The 22,066-nt window shown below is 25.6% G+C and overlaps 1 protein-coding gene across 2 annotated transcripts in view; it reads left to right on the top strand.

Moving 5' to 3' along the window:
- The window catches only part of LOC136075013 (uncharacterized), an 84,630-nt gene that overhangs the window by 58,845 nt on the left and 3,719 nt on the right, over positions 1 to 22,066 (top strand). For both annotated transcript variants that reach the window (XM_065787208.1, XM_065787209.1), the window contains exons 6-7: positions 1,607 to 2,956; positions 16,214 to 16,270. In XM_065787208.1, the coding sequence (XP_065643280.1) occupies positions 1,607 to 2,956; positions 16,214 to 16,270 (1,407 nt within the window). The remainder of the gene's footprint in view (positions 1 to 1,606; positions 2,957 to 16,213; positions 16,271 to 22,066) is intronic.

Raw genomic sequence — 22,066 nt, forward strand, 5'->3', positions numbered from 1 at the left:
CAATCAAAATTTCTTGATTATGAAATTTCTTGATATGGTTTGATTTTTTTATCAATCAGAATTTCTTTTTCAAGAAATTCTTTGATTCTAAATCAATGAATTGATAAAGTTCACAATGTAATAGTGTGAGTTAAATTTGTATAGAAATATTTTAATCTTTAAAAAACATAGTCATGTTTTTGAAATATTTTTGGATTAATAAAACTTTGAGTGCTCATCCTGTGTTATCGAGGTTTATTTTTAAAAGAGCTTGATCATGTAGGATTGGACAGTAATTGCGTGCTTTACTGTCCCTATCACACTTTTTATCTGACCATGCTAAAAATGTTAAATGCAATAAAAAAATCATAGCGTTATGAATCACAATTAACCCTTGATCTTTTCTTACATTTAAATAAAGTAAAAAATTAATTATAATGACCGTATAAATACACACATTTTGCGTAAATTAAATTTGTAAACTTTTTTTAGTATGCATGTTTTTTTATGATAAATTTAAAAATTTGAATCTTTTTTTCCATGTCGTTCTGAAAATCATTTACAAGATTACTTACTTTAAACACTGAACAATTTTATTGAATGGAGATTACTGCTATTGCTCTCTTTATCTGTCCTCAATCATTTTTTGTTACTTATCTACATTAATGATCTCTCTGACAATTTAACATCTGGCTCTATTACAAGTGGCTCTATTTGCCAACAAGTGGCTCTATTAGCTGATAATACTTCTATTTGATAACAAAGAGATTCCAAACCTCCGAGACATGTTCATATTAATGAGAATGATAAAAAAAAATGTTTGGGTCAAATTTTTTTGATTAAAACTAAAGAGTAAATACATGCCGAAAAAAAACTAACTTTTTTATTTTAGTCGAAGCTTGCCATCTCCGTTTTATTGTAGGTCTAAAAGTCAGCATAATATACACAGCAATCTACAGACTTGATAATTTATTCAAACTCATTTTTTCCTAAGAGTTTTTTTTTGTGTGTTTTTGTTTTAGTACATAACATTATTGACTTTTTTGTTTGTTTACATAATCGATGTCTCACACAAACAAAAAACTCTTAGGAAAGAAACACGCTTGAATAAATTATCATTTCTGTAGGTTGCAGCATATATAATGCTGACTTTTAGGTCTACCATAAAACAGAGAAGGCGAGCTTTTACTAAAATAAAAAAAATTTTTCTTGGTATTCATTTAATCTTTTGTTTTAATCAAAAAAATTTAGCCCAAACTTTTTTTTATCATTCTCTTTATCGTAAACACAACATTGCTAGACAAAATGACAAACAAAAAGTTTTGTTGAATAGATTAAATTGATTTCTATATTAAAATGCTTCATATAAATAACTTATATTTTTGATAAATAAAGGTTTGTTTTTGCATCAACTAATTAAAAATATTATATGTTTAAGAAGTTTTATGTTAAGTATATTAATTTTAAATATTTTATGTTTATATAAATTATAATATAATTGTTATAAACATCATCATTGTCATGATCATGATAATCATATTGATAGTTATAATGTAAAAAATGAATCTTATGATGTAAAAAGGAAAATTGTGATGATGACTTAACTAGATGTTTTTTTTCATTTTAGATTTGTCAAGATTGTCTGCTAAATTAAAAAGTCTATATCAAAAAGATTATTGGCAAGTTAGTGAACTTCAACCGCTATCAAAAGCATCTCCGTATGTTGATCTAACACATAAATTTGTTGATTTATGCATTGTTGATGCAGTGAATACTCAAATGGATGCGGTTTTTAGTGGTGACAGAGAAAACTTTCTCAAAAAGCAAATGAATTATATATCAATTTCATACAGCGAAATATTTACCAAAGAAAGATCTTTAATACTAATATCTGGAATTGCTGGTATTGGAAAAACATGGTTTCTTAGAAAATGTTTGCTTGATTGGTCATATGGTTTAATTTGGAAAAATGTTGAACTTGTTTTTTATTTCGAATGCAAGAGACTTAATCAGTATCCAAACATTTCTAATATAAATGAATTACTAAATGTTTTCTACAAAGAGATTGTAAACGACTTTAACATTAGTAGTCATACTGCAATGTTTATAATTGATGGATTAGATGAGTTTAAATATTTAAGTGAGTTATTAAATCCAAATTTAACCTGTAACTATCCAATTGTTAATGCTTTTGCAGAAATTCAAAAATACAAACATGTAATTGCTGGTAGAGTTTATGCAATAGATCAATACCAAAGTATATATACAGAATATATTGATGAGTTAACTATTCAAATTATGGGGTTTAATGAATATGGAATAAATAATTATGTAGAAAATCATGTTAAAGAAGAAAAAAAAGAAGTTGTAAAAACAACTTTAAAGGAGTCTCCTATTTCAAAAGCCATGGCATCTGTTCCATTTTATTTATCTTCTATGTGTAAAATTATTAGTGATTCGAAAAAAGTAGGTTCAAATTCTTTCTTAACAATGACAGATTTGCATGCACATATTTTTTCATACTTTATCCAAAAACACATCATTAAAAGCAATAAACCGGTATATAAGATAATGGAAGACAGTTCCAATAAAATATTTATTTTAAATATCTGTAAAATTGCATATAAAATGTTTGTTAACAATAAAATAGTTTTTTCCAAGGAAGAAATTCAAGATTTTATAAGTGACTTTCATAAAAATGAAGGAAATTTTTTTGGATTTATAGAAAAGGTTGAAACAGATCTAGGAAGTTATTATCAGTTTGCACATTTGACAATAATGGAGTTTTGTGCATCTGTATATGCATATAATTACTTAAGTAGTGATGAGATTATGGCCAATGAGAGGCTGAAGAGTTGTTTACCAATGATTTGTGGATTAGCCAATAAAAATCAAGATAGTTTTTTGAAGTTTCTTGCTGACCTGAATTCTTCAAAAATATCGTATAATGAATCTACAATTTTGTATTCTATTTTGGGTAGGTTCTTAAACTTTCTTGCATTATTGTGAGTCTGTTTTAGATAATCATTCAGGTGTTCAATAATATATAAAAACAAAGAACTTTTATCTTTATTTTTATTTAAATAAGGTATTTATGTAAAAAGTAGATTTTTGAATGCAATCGAGGTATTTTTGTTAATTTTTAATATTTTATGGTTTTGTAGGTTTTATCATTTGATTTTATTAAAAAAAAAAAAATTGTTTAACATATTTTGTTTTTTGAATAGTATAAAGTATTATTTCATTTTCTGCATGTTTCAGAATGTAAGGCAAGTTTTTTAAAAAAATTCAAAAAAAATTATTCTTTATTTAAAAAGTATTTTTTTAAATATTTTTTTTTGTTAAATTAAATTCATTATGTGACTTTTGCTCGTTTTATAAAAGCCTGAAGGTGGTAAAATGGAATAAAATACTGAAGGCGGTTATATGTTTTCGGTTGTTTTTAGATAAGACATTTTTTTTGTGTTTGTGTGTTTTATTTTTCTTAATTTAGAATTGATTTAAAGCTTCTGTTTTAGAAAACAAACATATTTGGTAAATGACAAACTGTTTGCATAATATACATATTTGAGTTATGTATATAAATCCTTAAAAAGCTTTCTTACAGTATGAAGCAAAACATAAACAATATATGTTTTTTGTGAACAAAATATATTTTTTATCATCATAAATAAAATATTATAAAAGAGTCTTTATTGCTGTTTTGCTTTTCAGTTAAATATTTTAAGCATTGATTTTTCCAAGACGAAAAATATTATGAAACGGCCTATAAAGTTATCATTAAATATTTTATAAAAATTGTTGACAACAAAAATTTATGACTTAAGTTCATTTTTACGAAGCCTTTAACAGTTAATTTAAATTGTTTTCTATTACTGAAATTGCTTTAAATCAATAAGCAAAGTTTTTTCACCTTGTAACAAAAAAAGTTCATTTAGTGAGTTAAAAAAAATGTTACTAAAACTTTTAGAGACCAAAAGATATTTTTATTTTCGTTTGTAATAACATTTTGAATAATTAATTTTTCTAAAACAAAAAAACACTAAACATTCTAAAACTTAAATTTTCTGAAGTAAAGTCATTATTAGTTTCAAAAGATTATTTACAAAATCTTATTAAAATTATTATTTTTATATTTTGTTTTTATCTGTTTAAGTTTGTATTTTATATGTTGAGTTTATATCTTTAAATAATTTTTAGGAAACTTTATGATTTAAAATAGTTTAAAATAATTTTGTAAACAACATTGACTTTAACCAGCAGTTGTGTCAAAGAAATATTAAAATTTTTCCAGTCAAAAACAACGCAAAAGAGAATAGGGTTTTAAAAAAAAAATTTGATTGTTTTGCCTCATTTCTTATCTTGTTTAAACTCATTAAATCATAGTTAAAACAAAAAAAATCATGGTTTTTAAATAAAAATAAAGATTAATTATTAAGTTTTCTATTATTTTACTTGTTGCAAATAACTTACCTACGCTGAAAAAATTCTTAGAGCAAAAATTGTTTTATATAAAATTTTTAATAACATTTGAAACAAAACAAAAATAACACCCAACAGTTTAAAATAAAGTAATTAAAATAACAGTTTAAAATAAAGTTTAAAATAAAGTTTAAAATAATTTTTAAAGATTGCTTACAATTTATATTCAAATTATCAATTTCGTATATTTTTTTAATTCGTATAGTTTTATATTGTAAATAATTTGTATGCTTAATCTATCCTAATTTTTATGGTTTAATTTATATGGTTATTGACTTTAAACTAAAATTATGTCTTAAAGAAATATTAAAATTTTAATTGTCAGAAACAACACAAAATTGAAAATGAGTTTCTAAAAAACATTTTTTTTTTTTAAAGTTCAAATGTTAAGTGCACCATCTGTAAACTTAATGGTGCTAATAGTTTTTTCATTATTTATTTCAACTTTAACATGATTGGCAATGTGATTTGATAAGTCATTGGTTTACAGAATATTGGGTTAAGTGTTTAGAACCTTGTATTACCCTTATGACCTTTTGCTAGTCAGATTAAAAAATTATTGCTAAAGTTACTTCTTGGCCAATTGGTTATTCTGAAGTTTTGTGTCTGTTTTTATTTGTCTTCTGAAATGTTTTTAAAATTTTATAGGTAATATTGTATACAATTGTAATAATATAAGTGTATAATGAAAGTATAACTTTTTATTGTATAAATAAACTGTTTTCATATAATTTGATTTTAAGACACAATGACAACCAGCATGTTCTTACTTTTTTGATGTTTTTTTTAAAAACGTCAAAAAAAAAATTTATTTTTAAAAACTAACAAAACTAAATAAAACACATTCCTAGTTTTTTTAATTATAATGTCAATTATATCAAAAACAAAAAAACAGAATAAAATATACTAAAGAAGATGTAGGTCAAGAGACTTCAGTCTTATTCTTGATATGTCTCAATACTCTTATTTAACTGTCTTTGTCTTAGTCTTTGAGTCCTAGAGTATTGGTCCAATTATTTTTATTAAGAATGCCAATTTTATGTAAAAAACAAAATAACAGAATAGAACTTACTGAAGAAATTTTGTAACTTTTAGTTTGTTAAATTTAAATTTTTAAACAATTTTTTATGGTCTAAAATTTTTCTTAAGTTAAGATGTGTAGTTGAACTCAAATGTTTAGTATATATATATTCCATAACTAAACTTCCAAGTTTAGTTATGGAATATATATTTTTTTTATAATCACTTCTTAAAATGGAATTTTACTACTTTTAAAATTCCATCATAATGTTGTGTTATATTGCAGACTGTGATCTCTAAAAAGGAATGTTTCAAACAAAAGGGATAGTTTCTGGTTGCAGAAAAACTCTTTTAACTCTGTTTTTAATGTTGACATTGCCTCTCACTAAATTTTCTTATAAAGTAGTAATGCTTTGTTGGCAATCTGTAAACTTTATAATGCTAGTAAATTGTTTTGTCAATTACTTCAACTTTAAGATGATTGACATTGTGACTTGACTATTCATTTGTTTACAGAACATTGTCAGTGTTAATAAAACAGAATTGTGTTACTCCCTATGACTTTTGCTAGTCAGATTATTAAAGGTTTATAAATTTACTTCTTGACGTTCTCAAGTATCTGTTTTTATTTGACTTTTTATTGCCCTTTGGCTTGCAATAGATTTTTTAAGACTATTATAGCATAAGTTCTGTTCTACTACAGTCTCTCAAGATGAACTGTCATTGCGTACATTTATTGGAAAGGTGATCTGAAAAAACAGTTGCTCTTCTTGCTAATCTCGTTTAGACTTGAAAGATCCACTAATCCTGCCCACTAAAAATGCACTAAAGTCAAGTGTGAAAATTCTGGTAATTGTTTGGACTTTGGTAATGGTCAATAAAAAAATTATTTCCTTCAGAACTAAAAATACGAGGGCGATTAACTTTTGCTCAATTTTTTTATAACAATATATCTGAACATAGTTATTAATCAATGCAAAAAAACAATAAAGATCTAATGTAGTGTTTTTTTTAATGCTTTTTCGTTTTGTTAAAGACATAAGTAACTCTTTTTTAAAATTATATTAGTTGATATTGTATACGATTGTAATAATATTAATACCATTATATACTGAAATTGCAATAAATGTAAATACGTTATAATTTTTTTAAACTTTTAACATTGTTTTTATATAATTTTGTTAAAACCCACAATGGCAATCAGCATGGGTGAGCATGAGTCTTATTGTGTTGAACATCTATTAATCTATGTTTTGATCTTGGTCTTGTGAAAATTTTAAAATTTTCTTTTTGGTCTTGGATTGACTTTGTGATGTCTTGGTCTATATATTGGTCTTAAAGTCTTAAGTCTTGGTTTTAAGCAATAATTACTTGGTCTTAGTTTTAGTCTTCTTGTTAATTGTTTTGATACATCTCTGGTACTTATTAGGCAATTTTTGTCAATAACCTTTAAGAAGCCATAATTTTGAAAATATTGTACTACAGTCTCCTAACTTTTCAGATATAACATAACATACACTGCAAGAAAATAATAACTATTTTTGGTGTTGCTCTTCACAGGACTAAGAATAACAATAAGTTGAAGATGGTTTTGCAAACCATTTTACCCTGAAACTATTGTATCAGATTTTAAACAATAGTATCATCAGTATTCAGCATTGAAAATGTTTATAATGAACAGAAAAGGTTAATAATCTTTTTTTGTTTACTTTGATATTATGCACAATTTTAAACTAAAGTTTATGTTTTTAGCAGTTTACTGGTATTTTGTTTATTTTCTGTTTATTATTGCACTTATGACCTCAATTTTTGCTTTAATGAAATAGAACGACATACTTTTCTTAAATATTGTCTCCTTTCCAAATCTGTGTACGCATGTTTTGACAATAGTTTTTCTTTTTTGCAGATCTGTTACAAGGCCAGCCAGTCTCTGTACACTGCTCAATTTTGGCAACCAACTCTTTATCTTTTGGTAATATAGCAGTTCTTTTGCAATCAAACTCTGATATTTCATCTTCTTTAGCATTGATTTTCTTAGTGCTTTCTAATTTCTTTCCCAACTTAACCTTCTTCTTTTTTATTTAGAGCCTGCTTTAACTTCCTTTTATTCTATGTCATTTCTGACTTTGTTACATGTTTTTGGCATCATAGTATTTAAATTTAGACCCCAAAAAAACTGTTTGACCAGACAGAAAATTGGTCTTTTTTATCAAATCCATACTAATCCTTTAAACTAATGTCATATTTCTTACAAAAAAAAAAACATTATATTATAAAGATATATCTAATTCAAGAAATCGTTTGTGTTAAATTGACTTTTAATTGTGCACACTTGATTTTTTTGAACAAATCAGAATAGTAGCTTTTTTTTTTAACTTTTTAAATTCTTCGTAAATGATTTGTACAGTTTTTGGGTAAGATTTTACTTTCAATTGTTTTTGTTTTTAGGTAGTATATGGGTAATTTTGTTTGAGTTTTGAAAATTTTCTTAGACTCTTTGTATATATATATATATATATATATATATATATATATATATATATATATATATATATATATATATATAGATATATATATATATATCTATATATATCAGGCCTTGTTAAGAAGTGTTGTTAAACAATTTTTTTGTTGTTGTTAAAAATTAGTTAAAAAAAATTAAGTGTTTTAAGTTTTATCTTAAGGAATTAAAAATATAAATTACTTTTAAATATAAAATTTAATTTTAGTCATAATAGTTTTAAAAATGCACGATTTATTTTGATGTAAATATTTTATTAATAAGATATTTTGTTTATTGTTAATTCAATAACGTATAGTTTTAATGACGTTCGTTTAATTTATGAAAATAAATTATGATCACGAATATGTTATCGGTAACTGATAAACAACAAGAAAAAAACTCTTTCTTGTTTAAAATTCATTATTAAAATGAGTTTACAAATTAAATAGGAAGTATTAACATGTTTTATTTTTATTATTAAAAATTATATTATTAAAATTGTTATTATTATTATTATTATTTAAAATGTTATTATTAAAAAATTTTTAAAATAAGCATTATTAAAATGTGTTCACAAATTAAATACGAAAAAATTTGTTAACAGTTAATAAAATAACCAAAAACCAACTGTAAAATCATGAGAAAATAAACAAACATTATTTTACGTTTCATGAAAAAATAATTTTTTCAAAATAAAATTTAGTTCATATTTGAAAAAAATAATAAAAATGATTTTTTAAATAAGAACTTAGATTTTATTTGTGACTTTGGTTATAGTGGGAAAAAAACAAACTGTTTGTATGATTTTCAACGCGTTAACAAAATAACTTTAATTACAATGCGGTACTTGTGTGACGCGAGTGACACAATATAACTTCTAACGATGCAAAATATATTTGATGAGTTGAGTTACTTAAAAATGCGTTATGCGTTTTCGCTACGCAGCGAAATCTCGTAACAAGGCCTGATATATATATATATATATATATATATATATATATATATATATATATATATATATATATATATATATATATATATATATATATATATATATATATATATATATATATATATATATATATATATATATATATATATATATATATATATATATATATACTGGTACTGAAAAAAGTTTAGAACCACTTAACAATCTTGCGTAATTTCTTTACTTGTTCAATGCATGAAACTAATATTGAACTTTGATGATAAATTTTATATATATATTTTTATATATGTATATATATATATATATATATAAATACATATGTATATATTTGTATATGTATATATATATATATATATATATATATACATATATATATATATATATATATATATATATATATATATATATATATATATATATATATATATATATATACATGTATATATATATATATATATATATATATATATATATATATATATATATATGTATACATATATATATATATATATATATATATATATATATATATATATATATATATATATATATATATATATATATATATATATATATATATATATATATATATATATATATATAAACATTAAACAAATAATTAAAAACACATTACCACATTAAAAAAATAATTAAAAATAAATCGTCTATGAATAAAGCTGTATATTTTATTGGTGATATCAATCTCAATATATTAGATTATGAAAATAATATATATATTAAAAACTTTTTTAACACCATTTTTTAAAATAGCTATATTCCACTAATCAATAAACCAACGCGAAAAACTAAGGAAAGTTCAACATCCCTAGATCAAATTATAACAAATGAATTTATAAATGAAAATATAAGAACAGGAATATTTACAACTGACGTGTCTGATCACTTTCCGATTTTTATCCTATCGCAAAAATGCATATATAATGCCCAAAATGAACGGGAAAAAATAATTAAAACACGTTTAATAACCGACACTTCTATTAGTCATTTTTATAAGCTTCTATCCTGTGTTAACTGGGACACCCTAAAACTAAATCTAAACGCCAATAAAGCGTATGATATTTTTCTAACAGAGTTTCTTAATCTTTATAACAAGGCATTCCCAGAAGTTACTAAAGTAATCAAAACAAAAACACTTTTAAACCCTTGGATCACGAAGGGCATTCTTAAATCTTCAAAAAAAAAAACAACGCTTATATAACAAGTTTCTTAAAAAAAGAACTTTTAAAAATGAAACTACCAATAAAAACTATAAACGGCTATTTGAGTCAATTTTAAAACGCTCAAAGAAACGTTACTATTCTGAACAACTAATAAAGCATAAAAATGATTCTAAAAAAACTTGGCATATTATTAAGGAGGTAATTGGAAAAAAAAGCTTATACAGAAGTTTACTTCCTCTAAGTCTTAAATTTAATAACAAACAAATTGTAAATAAATCCTTAGTCGCTGAAATACTTAACCAGTTTTTTGTAAATATAGGTCCTACTTTATCATCTAATATAGCAACTACTCAATCACACTTTAGTTCGTACTTAACCTCAACCAACCTTAATGTTATGTCTAATAAACTTACAGAAAAAGAATTACTAGACGCAGTCTCTTTATTAAAACCCAATAAAAGTTTAGGATTTGATGATATAAGTAGTAATGTCATTATCAAATTCCATTACTACATATTTTTAATTTATCTCTAAAACAAGGCGTTTTTCCAGATAACCTAAAAATTGCAAAAGTCATTCCAGTGTTAAAATCAGGTGATCCTTCCGATGTTACGAATTATAGACCAATCTCAATTCTTTCTTGTTTTTCTAAAATATTAGAGCGGGTTATGTATAATAGACTATATTCCTTTTTAAATGTTAATAATATTCTTTTTCATAAACAGTTTGGATTTAAATCTGGTCATTCAACTGATCATGCAATCACTCACCTTGTTCATGATATATTTAAAGGGTTTGGTGAAGACAAGTATACCCTAGGTGTATTTATCGATTTAAGTAAAGCTTTTGACACTGTCAATCATCAAATCCTTCTATCCAAACTGAAAAGTTATGGTATAATAAATACTAATTTGTCCTGGTTTGATAGTTACTTGTCTAATAGAAAGCAGTTTATTTCATATGATAGCGGAAAAACGGAATATAAGTCAATCACCTGTGGTGTTCCTCAAGGATCAATTTTAGGACCACTTTTATTTCTCGTTTATATTAACGACTTATATAAATTTTCTAACATTTTAAACTTAATTTTGTTTGCAGATGATACAAACTTGTTTTATTCTAGTAAAGATATCAGTAAATTATTTCAAACAGTAAACAAAGAACTTGAAAAATTAACCCAATGGTTCAAATCAAACAAACTATCTTTGAACATCAATAAATCCAAATACATTTTGTTCCATCGCCTTCATAAAAAACAAGATATTCCATTAAAACTTCCTGATCTTTTTATTGATAACGCATTATTAAAAAGAGAGCAATCAATAAAATTTTTAGGTGTGGTTCTGGATGAAAATTTAACCTGGAGGGACCACATAGGTCTAATTGAAAATAAAATATCAAAAAATATAGGTGTTTTGTATAAAGCCAAGCAGTTTTTAAATCTATCTTGTTTAAAAAACTTATATTTTTCTTTAATTCATTGCTACTTAAATTATGCAAACGTTGCTTGGTGCAGCACAAACGCAACAAAAGTAAAAAAACTGTTTAGTAAACAAAAACAGGCTATAAGGATAATTACAAACGTAGACCGTTTCTCTCACACTCAAACATTATTTAATAACTTAATATTCTAAATGTATATAAACTAAACCTTTACCATATTCTTATCTTCATGTTTAAACTTGATAAAAAAATATCACCAATGTTATTTAATTCACTTTTTGAAAAAATAAACCACATATACCCTACCAGATTTTCAAAAAACAATTACATTCAATCCAAAACACATTATTCAGCAACCAAATTCTCAATTGCTAACCGAGGTCCTAAGCTGTGGAATACAATATTAAATAATGAGCCGAAATCTAATTATTCTTTAAACCAGTTTAAAACAAAACTTAAGCAATTACTGATGATACATGAAAATGAATTAAAGTTCTTCTAAAAAACTTTTTAAACTAGCAAACAAAAACAAAAATTAACCTACTAATTACTCTTTAATATTATATTTAATATTCTAAACAATAGTCTGCTATTGTAAATGTACTTCTTATCTTATAAGTTTTGATTTTACAAACGATTTTTTTAAGTTTTATTATTTGAAATACTAATTACTAAAAATATTGTAAAATTTTATATCTTTAATTTTTATTAAAAAGAGTTATTGTAAATTCTTTTTGTAATATTAATACTTATATATCATCTTATTTTACTAATCAGTTCTTAAATATAAATACTCTTTGAATTACTAAATATTTTAAACGTTATATATTTTATTTTTTACATTTTGTTAAAACATTTTATTTGATGAATATGCATTTTTTTTAGGGGGGGCTTAATGATAAGATGAATTTTGTCTTCTTCAAGCCCCAGTCATGTAAATATTTGTTTTTATAAATTACGAGTGTAAATTATTTTCAATCGGCAAATACAATACTAAAAAAAAAAAAAAAAAATATACATATATTTATATATATATATATATATATATATATATATATATATATATATATATATATATATATGTATATATATATGTATACATATATATATATGCATATTTGAAGACCTCAGTGGAAAAACCGGCGTTGTCACATTTAAAAAGTATTGAGAAAGTATTTGTTGATCATTAATAAATGTCTTTATTTAAAGCAAAGGAAAAAAAATTTTTGTATAAAAAATTACAAAATGTTTTGTTTTGAATAAATTTTAAATAAAATAATTATAATCTAAATTTTTTTAAATTGCTTAGTTTCATTTGCTTTAAATAAAGACTTTTATTAATGATCAATAAATAGTTACTCAATACTTTTAAAATGTGACCACGCCGGTTTTTCCACTGAGGTCTTCATATATACATGTGTATATATATATATATATATAGATATATATATATATATATATATATATATATATATATACATATATATATATATATATATATATATATATATATATATATATATATATATATATATATATATATATATATATATATATATATATATATATATATATATATATATGTATGTTTATATGACATGCTTTAATTAAAACCTACAGGAATTTACACCACATTCAATTGCATATACATTCATTAATCAATAAGGAAACACACACAAATTGAGTAATTATTTTTTAAAGGATATTCAACAATATCATCATATAAACTAATAAATATTTATACCATAAGCAGGTTTGTCATTTTATTATATCGAATAACAATTTTATTTCAATACTGTAGTATTTTCCAATGGGTAAAAGTAAAGAAATACCAATTGAAGTTCGTTCCCAAATTATTGCTTTATATAACCATACTTCCAAATCGCATATGCAAATAGCGACAGTCATTGGAGTTTCCCATTGCTCTCTGACTAAGATTATTAGACATAATAAAGAAACAGAGTAATTTACTTCAAGATCTTAAAGCGGTTGGCCGAATGTTACTTCTTCGAGAACAGACTTAAGAATACAACAAGAGGTATTAAAGTCTTTTTTTATAAGCGCAAGAGAGATAAGAGAAGGTTGTCTCCAACATGTGATCAAGTTAGTGAAAGAACCATTCAAAGTCGATTACGAAATAAATTTAAAATGCCAGTATGGAAACCAATTAAAAAGCCGTTGTTAACAACAAAGATGCGAAAGGATAGTATTAGCTTTTGCAAGGAACATATTCATTGGGCAGTCGAAGATTGGATGAAAGTCATGTTTTCAGACGAGTCAACCTTTTTGTAACAAGTTTGCCAACAACAATATGTCCGACGTGATCCTAAATCTTTAAAATATGATCCAAGATACACCATTAAGACAGTCAAACATTCTCCTGGTGTCATGGTTTTGGGCTTGCTTTGCATATAAGGGTGCAGGAAGAATAGAGTTCATTGAAATAACCAAAAAATTGAACAGTGCCTGGTATGTTGACATCTTGTCGCAAAACGCAAAATGTTCTTTCAAAAAGCTTCACCGCTCAATATTTCAGCAAGATAATGCCACTTGTCACACCTCTAAAATATCAAAGGCTTGGTTTGTAGACAACAAAATTGAAGTTCTTCCTTAGCCTGCACATAGTCCGGATCTTAATTCGATTGAAAATTTGTGGAAATAGATCAGAAATAATCTTGATACAACCAAATGTACATCTACAGAATTCTTGAAGGATGAAATCAGAGGAGTTTGGTGCCTTGAAGCTAATGAAGATCAGTGTTCAAAGTTGGTTGAAAGTATGCATAGAAGGCATTCTCTGGTGATTTTAAACAATGGATATCCATGCATGTTTAAATGTATTTATTAAAAAGTTTAAATGTTTAAAATGTTTTATTTTCATTTGAAATCAATACATTAGTGCAAAATTGTTAAGTGGTTTAACTTTTTTTGGTACCTGTATATATATATATATATATATATATATATATACATATATATATACATATATATATATATATATATATATATATATATATATATATATATATATATATATATATATATATATAAAGTATATATATAAAGTATATATATATACATATATATATATATATATATATATATATATATATATATATATATATATATATATATATACTTTATATATATACTTTATATATATATATATATATATATTTATATATATATATATATATATATATATATATGTATATATATATATATATATATATATATATTTATATATATATATATATATTTATATATATATATATAAATATTTATATATATATATATGTATATATATATATAAATATATATATATATATATATATATATATATATATACATATATATATATATATATATATATATATATATATATATATATATATATATATATAAATATATATATATATATATATGTATAAATGAGCCCCATGATGCAGTAGAAGTGAGATCCTTTTCAAGCTCAAATGCTCACTCCAAGCAATCAAATAATGTTGGCTTTTTATCAAAACAAGAATAAATTGCACTATCATCAGCAAACAAAGTCACCTTAGATGTGAGAATCTCTGGGAAATTGGTAATATAAATTTAAAAGAGTAAAGGGTCAAGGATAGCACCTTGAGAAACCCCTGAAGTTACAGGATATGAAGAAGAGTGCTGTCCATTGAGGTTAACATTTATACTACAATTGGTAGGGAAAGATATAGTGACCTTAAAGATGTTATCAGATACACCGTAAGAAGAAAGGTTATTGAAACCAGCATTCTAAACCTTATTTATTAAAGGCTTTAAAAGTGTTGAGAGCAAAAACCTCAACCTCTCCACATCTATCAAATGCACTATAAAATCTATTGGTTATTACCGTTAACAAATTAGCAGTAGAACGATAAGATTGAAGTCCATACTGATGATGATAAAGTAAGTTATTAGATTCAAGATGCGAGATTAGGTGATTGTTAACTAAAGACTCAAAAATATTGCTTATGATAGTAAGAAGACTAATGAGATGGTAGTAAGTTGAGTCAGATCGCTCTCCAGAATTTTTAAAAATTGGTGCTGCTAAAAGATGTTGCTTTCCAGCAGGCTGGAAAACAAGACTCTTTAAGGCACTTTTTGAATAGTTTGAAAAGTATAGTCAACAGCTTCGAAAGACACTTATCCAAGACTATAACAGGTATGTTTTCCGGACCTCAAGCTGTATTAGAGTCTAAACAGGAAATTACTTTCAATACAGAAGCTGGATTGATATAAATGTCAAGCAATGGATCAACCTATTTGTTGGCTATATCAGGTAGAATTCAACCAGTTGAATCAAGAGAAAATAAAAATGAAAACTTCTTATCTTTTGACTCTAAAACATGCGTGTAGTGCTGCTACATTTACTATCTTATAGCCGCTTCTACAAGGGAGTGTTGCTGCATCGACTATTCTATTGCCTGCTTCTACAAGGGAATTTGCTACATTGACTATTTTATAGCCTGCTGCAGCAAGGAAGTGTTGCTAAATTGACTAAATGTTTTGTTGGGGGAGGCAGTCAAATTTTTAAAAGGCATCAATTATTAAAAAAAAAATTTTTTTTTAAATTTTTTTAATTTTTGTAAATGAAGCAAGCTTTTTTTTGCATTAAAATATATATTATCATAGAAAACTGGTTCTTTGGGAACGGAATGATTGGTCGCACTGGAGGAATATGGATTTTAGGTAAGAAAGTTTATATTTTAGTAAATTGTTATTTATATTCTTTAAAGGGATCCCATAGTGCTGAGACAAGTTGGGTTCATTTTAAAGAGAATGATAAAAAAAAAATGTTTGGGCATAGTTTTTTTTAAGTAAAAAAAATAATAAGTTTATACCAAGGAGAACAAATTCTGTTGTTTTATTTGAATTTTGCCGTGTCCATGTTTGCCAATTTCTCAGAGTCTTTAAAATATTCGCGGCAATCTACAGACTTTATAAATTATTCAAGTGCGTTTATTTCCAAAGAGTTTTAGTTTTTTTTTTTTTTTTATTAACCAAATAATAAAAATTTTAAAGTTATTATTATAGATTACTAAAGAGTTTTTTTAGTTACTTATTTTATACAAAAGTTTTTTTTTTCATCATAAATTACTGTAGAATTGCTTTAGTTATTTCATTTTCTAAATTTCTCAAAGTTCGCATTAAAAATATAAAATATTTCATACATTTTAAGCTTGTCTATTGCTATAAGATATTTTTTGTGTTATATTTATTATGAAATGATTATTATCATTATCAAGATTCTGTTAAAAAAATTATTTTGTATTATTTAACACTCTTACTTAAATAATACTTTTGTGTTATTTAAATCAAAAGCCGCTGACGGTGGCTTTTGATTTTTTAAATCTTAACCGCAAGTTGCTTGCGGCAGCTTTCGAGTATGTTTCACAATTCATCTTGTTTTGTACATAAATTTACACTCTAGACACATAATTTGGTTGTTCTGAAGGTTTAAATAATTCTCCACATAATCAAGAACAAATAGGAGCATATTGCTTTATTGTAAATATTGTTATTGTAAATATGTTATTGTGTTATTGTATATTGTGTTATTGTAAATATGTTATTGTAAATATTGTGTTATTATAAAAAGTTATCATTTGACAAAGTTAAAAAACCTTGAATAATCCTGATTTAGAAAAACTTATTTAAATTTAATTGTAAAATAAAACAGCGTTAACATAAAATTTGATTCGTAGTAGGGTATAAGTATTTAGCTAAGTAATTAATAATATCTTTTTTTTGTCTCGAAATACATTTTTTATATGCATTAAATGAGTTAAATTTCGGACTTAATGTTTTAATTACTATTTATAAAATAATAGTTTTTAGCATTTTGCATTTATTATTGTTCAATTATGCGTTTTAAAACTTTTTTTTTTTAAATTTTATTTGATTAGCTTTCTATTGTTATATAGTTTTTTGTGCTTTTAAAGAGATTTACTATTCAAACTTTAATTAGTTGTTAATGTTATGCCTTCCAAATTTTATTCAAAAAAATGTGCGGTCGCCGTGAAAAGATTGCTGTTAAAACGGCTGTAGCGAAAAAGTATGAAAGTTTAGTTAACAGCATTATTTGCTAAAATTTATATCGGGTACAAGTATTCTCGAAATTCTTAAATTCTTAATATCTCTTTTAAATAATGTCTGTAAATTTGTTAAGTGTAAAATCTATTAATATTTTCTAATTAAAAATATAAAAATTCATCAAATATCTCTATGAAATGACGTCGTTTACCAAAATTCTTTATTAATTAAAAATTTAAGAATTTGTAAAAATGTCATTTCGATTAGTGATGTCACGCATATTCGTGAACATCACTAATCGAATTCAAAACTAGGTGAAACAGCATGAAGAAGTAGTAACAGTAAAACAATTTATTCAAATGAAGAGACATGCAAGATTGAGTCTTAGTTAATAGAACAAGTGGTGATAGCCTGTTGAAGTAGTGGCTAGGGTACTATTTATAGAAAAGAGAAAGAGATGCAACTATATGACAATGGGAAGGAGAGAAATAATGATTAACTAAAACAAGATTAAGCATGTATAAACCCTGAGCTGTATGTTTACATTGTTGTTTGAACCTAAGAGAATAAGCACACATGCCTTTATTACTTGACTTATTTTATTCACAATTATATTCACATACTATGTTTATGTATTAAAATACTTATTTATATGTATATATTTTGCTTTTTTCACTAAGTTACTTATAACTGTGTTCCTAACTGTGGTTAGACATTTTAAATATGAATCAATGTGACTATCAACTCATGTTGTATGTCTGTGGTACATATAATATGGGTAATGATATCTATGTAAATGTCACTATCGACATTTCTATATAGATATATTAAAACCCTAATCAGGGTTAGGCATCAAGAGAACAAACTAAAATCAAAGCACACCATCCCATCATAAAATACTGGTGTTCTACAAATTTGAGCACGTGCTCTATTTTAGCAAGGTAGTATCCACAGGGTGTCGACCATTGGTCAGGCGTCAGACCTTCGAAACTCCCTGATGACAATTAATGGTCCTGATGAGAATGTCATCTTGACACTACATGGGTAATTGGATAATAAAACACCTATATTTTAATCATATACCACTCAATACACCGATGATTGTCATTCTACTATTTGTACTAATATTTCTAGAATTTATATTTGCTAATTTATGCCTATAGAGTTATACTTAACCCATACTGAGTCATTATAACATTACTCTAACACCTATTTAACACAATAAATGTGTGAAATAGCCAGTGTAATGTATATAATACATATAAATAATATATGGATGTCTTGGAATATATATATATGTCCATGGGGTATATGTGTGTGCATAAACATGCGTGAGCACACATATACTCATGTGTTTGTATGAATATATACGTAACTATTTTTTATCAGTGAGTGTTTATGCATATGTATGTATTTATGTATATATTTGTAGACAGATACATACATATCTTTATGTATGTGTATGTATGTTTGTGGGTATATATATATATATATATGTTGAAGGGTATGTATATATATACATTTAGTGGTTGTATGTGTACAGCCAAAATGCATAACCACTGCCCAGTACTACCTAGTTTCACATTAGGTGTCCAGTACTACATTATGTGCTTGTGCATATCAGGGTATACATAATATGTGTAATGTTACTATAAATATACATGCTATTTAATACATAATTACTGTCAAATACACTAAAGGTACTACATCTAATATTGTTTTTATAGTCACTGCATCTTTTTACTATATATATTTATCACACCTATAACTGAAGCCACACCACACTTACTATATATTAAACGAATCATTCCACTCCAAATATTCTACTAGAGCCCTGTTACATACACCATCTGATAACTACTTAAAAAACGAATAATTCTACTCCAACTCTGTGACATACACCCATACACATCCCTCTATAAAAAATAAGTAAAAACACTGAAATTATATCTAAATGCACACACATGTTATTGTTAATGTATCATTGTCACACTGTTAAAATACTATAATAATGCTAATAAAGAGTTATTAAGCTAATGAGAAATAAAAAAACACAAATTAACATTATTACTAGACACCAAATAACATAATTCTGATAACCAGCTTCCAACTACTAATACTGTTTTAAAACTAAAAACTCAAACTAAAGACACAAGTCACCATAAATATAAGTAAACACTATCTCAACCATACTACACATACAGTTTGTTTAATTGACAAGAGGCTACCTGCTACCTATTTTATAAAACGAATAATTCTTCTCCACTTCAGATACTCCTGTTAACATAACAGTCACATGACATTTTCACAGTTACTCTTATAACTTTTACATAATTTCATATAATCTTAGATTATAAGTTGTAAAATATATATATATGTATGTGTATGTGTATGTATGTATATATGTATGTATATGTGTATCTATGTGTGTATGTATATATATATATATATAGATTATTAGTTGGAGAATAGATATATAAGAGTTACTATATTAGTTGAATTCTGTTTAAGTTTTCCAGATTATCTAGTTGCAATAAACTGTTATTTTAAAATACATGTTACTGGACTTCTAGTATTCACGTCCAACTTACGTTACAACAGTTTAAATGACTTTCAACCAATTTTATACTTACACCTCATACCATCAAGACATTTTATTACAGTAGAGACACACAAGTACACAGCATTGACTGTCCACATTACATACACATCTACTAGACACAAAACAGTTCACAACTCTTACTGACCCTCGTTATACTGCAACAAAGCACTGCACTTATCGACACTCATTTCAACAAAAGTGACTTACAATTGTATGCAAGTTGTACTGAGCCCCAAAAAGTGTCCTCTGGTCCCAGTGTCAATTCAGAAGTCTGTGGCAAGCGTCCTGACAGGAAACTCTGAGAATAGTCCTTTTGGGATAACACAATGGGATACCTTGACGAGATACCCTGGTGTATACCCAGAGTGGAACTTCTTTTGGGATGCCTGTCTCGGGCGAGAGTTGGAGGTCCTCTTGTGTTCATATTGTACCATAGGGCACAAATCCATACTGTACTCGAGACGTCCATGACATACTTAAATCGATAATGTATGTTGACCACCCTAATAATACAGACCACATGATAACTACTTGTAAAACGAATAATTCTACTCCATCACTGATACTGTCTACACATTACACTTACGTATCTCGACTATTGTTTATTGTTATTGTTTATTTTACAACATTATACTTATCATTTTTTAGTAATTTTCTACTCTGAGGCTCTTTGTTTTCCACTGGACATCTGTCCTGTTGTACTTTTATCTCACTCTGCTCAACTCTGTTTAACTTATTATCCATCCCTAAGGCGTTCACTGCTCGGTGCAGCTTCACTAAAATGCTTTGCATTTACAACAAAAATTTATTTTCCGCGTGAACTGCGGAGCAACGACTATCTTCCTGACTACCACATGCACACTAGGTAAATTTATTTACCTAACAAAACCTACAAAGAAGAAAACCTACTACATTAACAAACACATGCTTATGCACATACACCTCACATCCTGAATTGACACTTTACTTTTCTCTTTTTAATTTATTTTGATTTTCTTCTATAATTATTCTCTATAACATATTTTAATTAATAAATATTCACTGTATACGACACAAAGTCAGCCACGCTATAAGTACAGTCTGTTCAACTGACTAGAGGTGACCTGCTAACTGTTTTTTAAAAAACGAATAATTCTACTCGACTTCAGATACTCCTTGTTTCATTACAGTCACGTGACATATTCACAGTTAATCTTATAATTAAAACAAAATTCTATACAATCCAAGATTATGAGTTGTAAAATATATATACAGATTATTAGTTTGTTAAATATAAACACAAGTTATTGTGACTGTAGTGGTATATTTTTATTTCAATTTTCCAGATTATCAAGTTGCAATAGTTAGTTATTTTTTTAAAATACATGTTGTAAAATTCATGTTATATAAAATACGTTACACCATTTTTAATGACTTTCAACCAATTTCATACTAACAGCTTTTACCATCAAGACACTTTATTACAGTAGAGACACACAAGTACACAGCATTGACTATCCACATTACATACACATCTTTAAAACTCAAAACAGTTCACAAATCTCACTGACACTCGTGATACTGCAACAAAACACTGCACTTATCGACACTCATTTCAACAAAAGTGACTTACAATTGTATGCAAGTTGTACTGAGCCCCACGAAGTGTCCTCTGGTCCCAGTGTCAATTCAGAGGTCTGTGGCAATCGTCCTGACAGGATACTCTGAGAATAGTCCTTTTGGGATAACACAATGGGATACCTTGACGAGATACCCTGGTGTATACCCAGAGTGGAACTTCTTTTGGGATGCCTGTCTCAGGCGAGAGTTGGAGGTCCTCTTGTGTTCATATTGTACCATAGGGCACAAAT

Source organism: Hydra vulgaris, chromosome 01 (genome assembly GCF_038396675.1).
Source record: "Hydra vulgaris chromosome 01, alternate assembly HydraT2T_AEP".
NCBI classification, from domain to species: domain Eukaryota; kingdom Metazoa; phylum Cnidaria; class Hydrozoa; order Anthoathecata; family Hydridae; genus Hydra; species Hydra vulgaris.